At 29.4% G+C, this 10,677-nt stretch overlaps 1 protein-coding gene across 1 annotated transcript in view; it reads right to left on the bottom strand.

Moving 5' to 3' along the window:
* LOC106679933 (dedicator of cytokinesis protein 1) overlaps positions 1-10,677 on the bottom strand; it is a gene marked incomplete in the record, with an annotated part of 79,196 nt that overhangs the window by 41,751 nt on the left and 26,768 nt on the right. Inside the window, 7 exon segments of the mRNA XM_067049787.1 lie at positions 86-276; positions 481-713; positions 2,003-2,196; positions 4,043-4,198; positions 6,741-6,842; positions 10,041-10,055; positions 10,277-10,451. Of these exon segments, the coding sequence (XP_066905888.1) occupies positions 86-276; positions 481-713; positions 2,003-2,196; positions 4,043-4,198; positions 6,741-6,842; positions 10,041-10,055; positions 10,277-10,451 (1,066 nt within the window).

Raw genomic sequence — 10,677 nt, 5'->3', positions numbered from 1 at the left:
AATAATAATAATAATAATAATAATAAATATTAATTTATAGAGCTTTAAACACTTGTGTTGACTCAGATAAAATAAAAATTATTACTTCTAAAAAATTTGCTTTAATCTGCGTTGAATCTCTTCTATTGTCAGAAGTGTCCCGAGGAGAATAGAACTCGCACTGCATCATGTCAAAGAAAATTGGAAGAGTTGCTCTCCTTAAATCGGATTCTGGTATCAACGTCATTTCAAGAAATGGTCCGACCAAACCAGGAATAAATTGCTTCTTATTCTGACCTAAAAGAAAAGAATAAGATATTAGTGATAATCCATGAGGTTTAACAGATAATTGATTTCAAAATAATAGAGGTTTAATTCACTTATAAAAAGTTCTGGTTCATTAATTAAAGACAAATATAATAAATAATTATAAATAACATCTTTCTGAAACTTCTCTAAAATTAAAGATAAAAGAAAAGTTTAGTAAAAAATAATACTCACCCAAATTAAACCACATACTTCGAATTTCAAAACCTGTTTCCATCCTCATATCTTTATACCTAGCTATTATTCTTCTCCTTTTACCTTCGGAAAAAGTTTCTAACTGCAGAGCTGGCTGGGTCAGAAATGATATGGCACAATGGAAGAAATTATTCCACGCTTGCTGCTCGAATTTAGTTGAGAAATAATCTCGAATAGTATGAGAAAAAAATCTCAAAGCCTTAAGGATGATACTGTAATAGAAACATAATATAATTGAAAAATATATACAGCACAAAATAATGTAATGTTCCGTATTACATAGACTAGGTGAGCGCAAAGTCATGTACAGAGCAAAGATACTGTGTGAGTAATGAGACTGACCTGGCATCTAGTGGTTAATCTGCTAATGATTACAGATCAATGAATTAACACTTTAGGGACTATGAGCTGATTTATCAGCATGGATATGATAATCACTATGGCGACTGAGGCTTATTCACTGATTTATTTACTCTATCCCTAGTGCAATCTAGTGGATCTCAAAGCAAATCTTAGTTTCTATCCTAGCCACTAGAATTCATATGAATGCATTTAATTATTTTCTTTTTTCTTATAGATCGAATAGGTAAGAATTCCAATGCATGAAAATATAAATCAGCAAATAATTATTAAAATCATTTTGTATCACATTTAACACAGAAATGCATTTATGATGGTCCTAAACCTATTACTAAGTACCTAATTAATTTAATAAAGTAACAAAGTAGGATTTTGTTTTTCACCTATGAATCCTAAACGGTGCATTCTAGTGAAAAAGTTATAATACAACAAATTAAAGAGCATTAAATTCTGTAATGAGGTCTTTATAGTTAACCGTAGATTCGACACGAGAAGAAGATAGGGATGCGGTCTGTAATGAAACACAAATAAGTAAATACATCAGTTTTACTTATTTGTAGATCATTACTGACTGCAACCCTGACCATCTCCTCATATTAAATTCTGTCTTGAATAAGTATCATAATATAATCATTCATTCATTCAAGTAATATTATTATGAATGTGATATAATAAACCAATAATTTTCTATTTTTTTTTTTTAGGTTAGGAATTAGGAATTTATTTTAAAAATATAATTTTTATAATAGTTATAAGTGTATTTGTAATTGTAAATATTTTTTTATATTCAGAATTAGGAATTGTTTTTAAAAAAGAGTTTCTAAATTATTGTATAATAATGCTTTTTAATAATAAATAAAAACAGTTGATAAATCCATCCAACTATGCCGTTCTTAAGTCCATATGAATAAAGAATTATAGAACATTCTAAAAGAAAATTATCTATAATAAGAAAAACAAATTAGGTCAAAAAGTATTCAAGCCGGTGTAGGATCGGCAACCAGCAACAAGTCTCAGGCTGCTCAACCGGCAAAATGCTCTTACCATTCAATCTCTAAAGGATTTTAAACCAGTAGTACCTATGCTCCAAGTCCGGCTTTGCCCACTCCTCTCCTATATCTAGACCATTAAGAAAACATACCTGTTCTGTATCATTATCATTTCACACCAATCTCTAGGAAATACTGGCCTCGAGACAAGATCCTTAAAAACAAGCAATATCTCCATCAAAAAATCCAGAAGATCAGTTTTAGTCGGAAAACGTTTGATGTAGTCTTCAAAATGACTCGCTCCCATTTGCCTCAGGATTGCAAGCATTATTGAAACGAGACTCCCCTTTACAAAAAAAGAAAAAATATTTTAAAAATCAACGACTTTGTATCATTCATGTTCATGATATATATTTAATCCTTTCCCTTTCACACTTGGCATTGAAAAGCCTGGGTAAAGTCACAAGACCAACTGGATTAATGGAAAGATTTATTTTAATAAACCGCTGGAAAAATGTACACAATTAGGGTATAACTATGGGACTTATGTAATCTAAAAAGGCTACTGAGAAAAACAAGGTAACTCATTTTTTTTTCAATGAGTTACAACAGTTTTTGATAGATTATAAAAATAGTGGGCACTAGAGTAAGTCAAAAAAGTGAGCTTAAACGGCTAAAGATCTATCTTAGCATACTTGCAGAGGAAAAAAATTAAAAGTTCAATAGAGTAGTGCTGGAGAAAATGAAGTAATATATAAAAAGTGTCTCAAGCTCATTTTATTTTAAAAATTAGTACACAAGATATTTAATCGTAGACCCTTGAAAAAACAAATGTGCCTCATCTTCCCCCCTGTTCAATTAAATTTTTGATGATAAAAATTTCACCCTATTTTATCGCATTATTCTTAAAATTTAAAAACGGCACCAGATTCTACATCACAAAAAGAATCCATAGCTAAGCTATAATTAAATTTTTTAGCTAGAGTATTCTAAAGATTACTGAAACTTTCCAAAAAAACAAAACAAATTTTTTTCCAGAAAACTTAGACAAAAATGATACACCTCATTTTTCAACTCTGGTTTTCATTGATATCTAATAAGCACAAAACTTTAACAGTAAAAAGACAGTATAAATACATTTTGGAGACAACTTGATTTGCCGATATCAAAATGTCACTTCATAAAATTCATACACAAAGATCTAACATTAATAATAATGAAAAAATGGTCTTTATTCGGGGACCAAGGCCCCTAAAAACAAAAACAATTAATATAAATGATTATTCACTGTCTAGAAAAAAATTTTCAGGTCGGTATAATTGCTAAAAATATGCATGTTTTTGGGAACTGCAAAGATTTACATCTTCTAAAGAAATTCATAAGATGCTATAATTTTTCTTTAAGTTCTGCAGTCCTTAAAGTCTCTTCCTTTAAGGATTCCTGGCAACCATAATCAAAATTGGGAAAAAAATGGAGGAAACAAGTAACTAAGGTGTTTTCAAAGGCGAGGATAAGTAGAATCTATGGAACTACTTGAGAATAAATATGAATTATCTGTACATTTCGGATACATGATTACTCCAAGACAGGGGATGATCGAAGGTGACTTAGAGGTTTTTTGACTGGTAACTGAATGGAATGGATATAATAGTTATGATCCAATATTAAATCAACCTTAGACTCAGCATTTAGTATACTTTTACACGTATTGATAACTCGATGACCTCTTTCTTTGATTATAACAACTAAGTTTACAGGGAAAGAGGAGAGGTGGAGCAGCAAATCTCAGTTCATTATTCCGTTAAATCAGCCATTTAACAACCCTTGGGTCAGGAAGCGCTGCAGAAGAGAGTAAAGCTAACTGTCGCGTGTGATCTTGACCTGATTAATACCTAACCTAACTGTTTGTCTAGAAAAAGTAGCTCCTTATCAAAATAGTGAACCCATAACCCTTCATGGACTGTAGAGCCAGATGTTTTTATTAATTTATTTTCAACGTAATTAAGCCAAGAGAAACAGATAAAATTTGAGGTAGTATAAAAGTTGCTAAAATGTCAAGACATAAAATTCTTGGAGTTAAATTATAAACTATTAAAATAATACATCTATATTCTATTAAGAATAAAATAATTATCTACTTAAAAATTAAATAAGAAATAAACCTAATAAAAGTGAATATAAGACAAACTTACCACAAGAGGTTCCTCTCTGTCCATTGTAATTGTAGTTTGAATAACAGTTCTTAAAATGGAATGCATGATGACTTGCAAATCATGCACTGTTGGGCCAATGTCGTCCCGAAATAGAAGCTCCATAGTATCGCATAATATGTTAACGCAGAGTTCAACCTGTTCGCAATTAGATAATAAATAATAGATCTTTACTATCTTAATTCATATAAAATATTATTGCTGCTTACAAATTTAAAAAAAAAAATTGAAGATATGCCAACTTTTACAAGCTCAACATGCATACAAAAATCATTAATTTTGAAATAAATTAAATCGAGCATCGTAGACATGTTTAAATTAAAGAAAATTTGTTGGCACTTTTAATAGGAACTTTTTAGAACAGACAAGTAGCAAAATTTTGTCATTTGAAATGTTAAATCATTCAATGAATTATGCTAATTGATCACTGCATCAATAAAGTACAAAGTGATAAATCCTGATCAGGTAAAAAAATAAAAAGTATTTGCTTCTGAAAGATGCAAGAGATAACAAAGAGAAATGTCCTGGGTATTAACAACGTATGCTAATTATAAAATGGTTATTATGAAAACTTTACTCAAGCAATTAAATAATTTGATAATTTTTGTTTTTCCACATACATTGTGTTTATTAATATACCACATATCTAGTTAATTAGACACACTAGATCATATACTAATTATAAAGTATACTACTAATATTTAACCCAACAGTTAAGCATCCAATTTAGCGTTGATTGAAGGACGGTGCTAAGTTGAACATTGTAGATTTGGTTTTGAAAGGATTATAAGGAGAGTACATAGCAATTTATCGCATTATCAACATTGAACTTTGGTTCGCTTGGTTTATCAGGCTTTATTATCATTGAACTTACAATACGCCTGCTTTAATTCATTTTTTAAACTTTTGGCTATTTTATTCTGTATTAGAATACTAACTATTTACAATTTTTTGACTCAATGTTAGTAAATAGAACAATCATGAAAATCCTTAACAAATAAATAGAAATCTCTGCATGCATAAATTCTATCTTCAAAAATTTGTATGACAAATAATAGATCAGTATTCTAATAATCTTAATTCAAAACAATACTGCAGAAATGGGTATTTTAAGAAAAAAAAAAATTACCTATATTTTTTAAAAATATATATAATTACCTAAAAGTTAAAAAATAAGAATAATAATACAATGTTTTTAATAGATATATTTATTTTATTGTTAGACATTTTGGAGATACTATGTCCCTCCCCTTTTCAGCTTAATATAATTCACTGTTGGTTTTTAAAACAGTGCATATACAATTTGTAGATCTATTGTTTTTAAAACCAATAGTAAATTATATTATGCCAAAGAGCGGGATACAGTATCCCTAAAACAATCAAAAATAGAACCGATTAAAAAATTATCGATTAAAAAAAAAAAAAGTAATTTTATTTTTATTTTTGACCTTTAGGCAATTATAATTTTAAAAAATTTTTACAGAAAAATAGTATTAAAAAAAAAAGGTGCAATTTAGTTTAGACTAAACAAGCTTCCATATAATCTGATCCTAAATTAAGGAAAAATAAAATAAAGGATTCTCTGAAAATTATATTATTACAGACAACCTTTTCAGTTATTTTCTTAAGACTTACTTTAATCAGAACATAACGGTAACATTCCACCTGTTATTGTCTTCTCTTCTGTAACCATTGCAACCATAAAACTTCAACTTTTACTCATAGGTTCAGAAAAAAATGTCAGGAGTAGTATCGAAAAAATTAATCACATTGACAGTAAAGATGAAGACACATCAACAAACATGGAATTGGAATCCAGAATCATACGACTGAGCGTCATTTCCAACATCACCAGCCTAGTGGAGCCCAGTCTTGCAAACCATCTCCTTCTGCTTAGCCATTCGTCTAGGACCTTCTTTGGAATTTGGTTGTCGGCCATTCTCTCCAGTTTTGAAGTAGCAAAGGTGACGCCATAATTCCTTTGGCTACAACAGCCATGTCCAATATAAACCTGTCCACATTAATGTATTAGGTTTACAACCAGTGCCATACTCGCAATTTTCCTCTGTAGACCGAGAAAGGCGTTCTTCACCACTCCAAAAGTCCTCCCTATCACGTTGAAGTCATCAGCAAAACTGAGGATCATAGCTGACCTGTTGAATTCTGTCCTACCTACCAGGATTTTGGATCTCCACACTGTAGACTCTAGGCTGATATTATGTAAACTTATTGTCACAAATAAAGATTCTCATTCATTAAAACAAATTTACATTTGTGTCTCTTAGCTTGTAAAATTCACTGGCTAAGTGTGTTATCATAAAATTCTCTTACTTTTACAGAAACGTTTTGGACACCTTACCTGTTTGATGTTATAGATTTAGATTTAAATGTTTAATCGACAAAAATATAGTAATTATAATAAAATTATTATTAAGGCTAAATAAGTTTAAACTAAGTTGATTAAATGGGCCTTAAGATGATTAAGAATGTTTATTACTTAAATAATCTAAGTGATATTTCATCTGATATAAAATAAATTATCGAACACAAATTAGGTTAACATTATTTAAAATTAGAAAAAGCAGTCCAACAAATAAGTAAAAAAAAAGCTGGTTACAAGCGTACACACATTTAATAATATACAGTAATAATACATTTTGACACTTTTTTTTTCTCTTACCGGTGGTTCATGAGGAGTGTCTTGTATATCTTGGAGTTTTGCCTCAGACTCTCCCAACACTTTAGCAACCTTGGCAACTGACTTAGTTTTGATCCTAAATTCCTACATATACAAAAATCACATCCACCACTACAAAACACATCCACAAAAAAAAAAAAAAAAGAAAGAAAGAAAATATAAATATATATAATTATTTACACCTAGCTTCGACAAATGAAATTAGTCTGAGAAAAATTTGAACAAATAATTTTTAAAACAATGAATGGGCAGCACTTGAATTCAGGTAGTATAAACTATATTATTTGTATATAAGTTTATAGGCCAACATAATACTTTCTATTGGAAGAATGTTGATTGACTATATATAATATATAAAAAGAAGGTGGTCTGAGTATAATAAAAAATTCAAACAGTATTTAAACAATTTAATGTGAGCCAACGTTTCACCCCACTTCGCAGGGCTTCATCAGGATGTACTGAATGCAGGTAAGCTGCAAAGTGGGGCAAAACGGCTCACATTAAATTGTTTAATTTTTTTTTTTTTTACTGTACCCGGATCTTCTTTTTATACAATATATTCTAATAAGAACAGTGATATGCCAGTTGATATCTTTGAAACTACATTTTAATTTACTAAATTACTGAAACAAACAAAACTATAGGTATTAAAAAGTCTACATAGTAGTTTAAATTTAAAGTAAAATCTTGATTCAGGTCTAATACCCTTTCACAGTTTCATTTATCATTTTTTGGTAACTTATTTTAGGTGAGTTAGGAAGCTTTCCTTGCCAAGTACAATATTCACCTCTTCAATTAATTTCTCTCTTATAGGGTAGTCATTAATTAGAACGTAGGTTCGTCGTCTGCTTATTATAACACGGGAGAATACACCTTACAAAAAAAAAAACACGAACATATGTTACCATAAATGACTTCATATAATAGAGAAATAAACATGTTGTTGGTCAATGAAAGCTTCTTAATTCGCCTAAAATAATCTAACAAATAAATTAATGAAACTGCCTTAAGATATCAAACCTGAAATAAAAACTTAAGTTTGAACAGACTAACTACGACATAGTAAAACCTCGATTAACAGCAGTAAAGAGGAGGGAGAGAATGTATGAAATATATTTTACATAGCGAAAAAATAGATTATTTTATTACAAAAAAAAAAAAAATTAATATTAACAGATGGTCAGTTCTTTGCTCACTGCAGTGATTTAAATTCTGAGGAAGTTTTCCAACATGAGTTAAAAATGTTGGATTTTGATAAACAGTTTTTTACTATTTTTAAGTAACTTTCTAACCACTATCAAGTCCATTATGTCCTTTAATTCTAAACTGTCAACTAATAATCTTCCATAAATAAACTTATTTATTTATTTATTAACAATGTTTGCACTGTGGAAAATCATTTACCAAAAATAATTTTGATTGGAAGTCGTCTAACTCTTTGTTTCATGTAACGTCCATTGTTAATGTAATGTCCTGACACAGAAGGCACACTTTTGTCCATTGGTTTCTGAGGCCATAGTAGACAAAAGTGTTAAGGAGTCATCTTAGCAATCTCGTAATTGCAGGAGCCCCAGTTCAATTCTGGCCTAGGCAGCTTGACTGTTATTTTGTGGCGGCCTCAGGGAATGAAAACACGACCTTGCCAATCTGGTTTGAATAGGGTGCTAACCTGTATATCCATGTAGAATAAACCTCCTGTATGTCAGAAATGGCCGGGAAGGAAATTCCCCCCCCCCCAAAAAAATGAAAGGGATACATCACTAATAAAATTCCACAATTGAGCTACTTAGTAAAATCTCCGTTCTCTTGCCAACTGTCCACACATCTTTTAAAAAAACAAAAAATCGTTTTGAAAAAACAAAACAATTCTAACTCCTATTTGTCCACAATTTAGACATATTTTATAATTTATTTTCTGTGAATACATTCTTAGTAAATAAATTATTTGCCTTGGAGATCTTTGGCTATTAATGTACATAGTACTAGCCTTTCTGGAAATACAAAATAAAGAAATTTTTCTTTTAGTTGTATTTTGCAACCAATCCAAAAATAACAGCTAAATAATTCTTATCAACCAAATAAATTTAAATAAAACTACTTCGGAAAAGTTTTATAATTTGAATTTTCAATTGAAAATTCAAAAAAGAAGTTGAGCCAGAAATTTAGTAATATGTAATTGTGGATTTTTCTATAGAAAATTTTGAATGTTTATAAATCAACAATTAGGGTTTAATAAACAAAACTGGTAACATTTTTCCATTCGATACATTCTACATCAATTAACAATTGACTTAAGGAAATAAATTGGAAAAAAAAAAGCTTTTAATTACAGAAAATAAGAAGGCAATGTACTGTCATAACATAGTTAAGGTAACATAAAAAGTTATGTTTTTAGAAATACATAAGTCACACAATATAAAAATGTATTCATTTTGTTAATAAATAAATCATTTTCCTTAGAGATCTTTGGTTTTTAATACACGTAACTTTCACAAATAGTATATAGCCTTTCTGGACATTCAAGATAAATTGTTTTGCAACCAATCCAAAAGTAACAGCTAAATATTTCTTACGAACCAAATAAATAAACTGCTGTTGCAGCTATTAAGTTTGTCCCCTCCTCTTTTAGCGGATAACTCAGTTTATAGAAAATGTGATAAACCGATTGCCAGATAACTGAGGTTTTACTTTAAATATGCATAGAACCAACATAGTTCTTTTATTCTATTATAATATTACTCTCAAATAGATCAAGAATTTATATATGTTAATTTTTTTTTTAAGTTCATGCTGTGCCCATAAGCAATGAGAGACAATTTTTAACGAAGCATAACACAAAGCAGATCATTTATTCCTTTTGGGTAAACAAGGCATGTTTCAACAATTTGGAAATGGAAAATTACATGCAAAATAAAATAACATTAAGAAAGCATTGAATATCTGCTTATTGGATGGAATGTGCTTGTAGTGAATGTAAAAAAAAAAAAAAAAAAAAAGGTGCTTTGAGTACATTTGCCAAGGTTACAACAAAGTGATGACAAAGTCGAGGGATATTCCCACAATTATATAAAACACTAGATCAAACGATTTCGTTTAAATTGTGACACAAAGCAGCAAACAGGTAAATCGGTTAATCACCCACACAGATAAATACAATTATTCGAGGAACATGCTCAACACACAGGATTGTAAATCATGGTTAATACACAAGGTACATTCACGAATACTTACCGATATTAATGGGTAAAAAAAAACAACAAAAATAAAACAAACGTTACTCACGTGTTTCATCATATTCTGTTTATCCAAGCATGCAAAACAGAATACACGTTTTAATAAAAATCAGTTAACAAATTCCACTTATTCAATTAGACATATAACACAAAAATACTTTTTTCATTTACACATATGACAAACATGTTACATACAACTTAAATTTAAGCTATAAATAAATTGGAACTAAAGAGAATTATAATAGAATATTAGCTACATTTTTTTTTTTTTTTTAATTTGGCTACCTCATCCTTAGTTTCAAGCAGATCCTTTATCTTAAGCAGAATAATCCGCAGCAGAACTTTCCTAGATTCGGCAGTTAAAAATAGTGGCGAATGAACAATATCACTAAGGGTCATCATTTTTTGCTTGGTAAGCCTCTGTGGTGGTACATTTTCGATCAGTTCTGTCAACAGCTGACTAAAAAAAAAAAAAAAATAACAGTAATTTAATGAGACAAGGAAATACATTAATAACAGAATGGACAAAAAAGGAAACATCAAGTAATATAATTTTAAATTATTTATCCTGTCATCCAATTCACATGAAATACAATGTTATTAATAACTTTTTTAACAAAGCAATAAGAATAACGGATAAAATTAGATTGATAAAAATTAAAGATAAATTGTTTAATATGTTTCAA

Source organism: Halyomorpha halys, unplaced genomic scaffold (genome assembly GCF_000696795.3).
Source record: "Halyomorpha halys isolate HHAL.00 unplaced genomic scaffold, Hhal_1.1 Scaffold234.1, whole genome shotgun sequence".
NCBI classification, from domain to species: Eukaryota; Metazoa; Arthropoda; class Insecta; order Hemiptera; family Pentatomidae; genus Halyomorpha; species Halyomorpha halys.
Note: the sequence above shows the minus strand (reverse complement) of the source record. Positions and strands in the feature narration are given on the sequence as shown.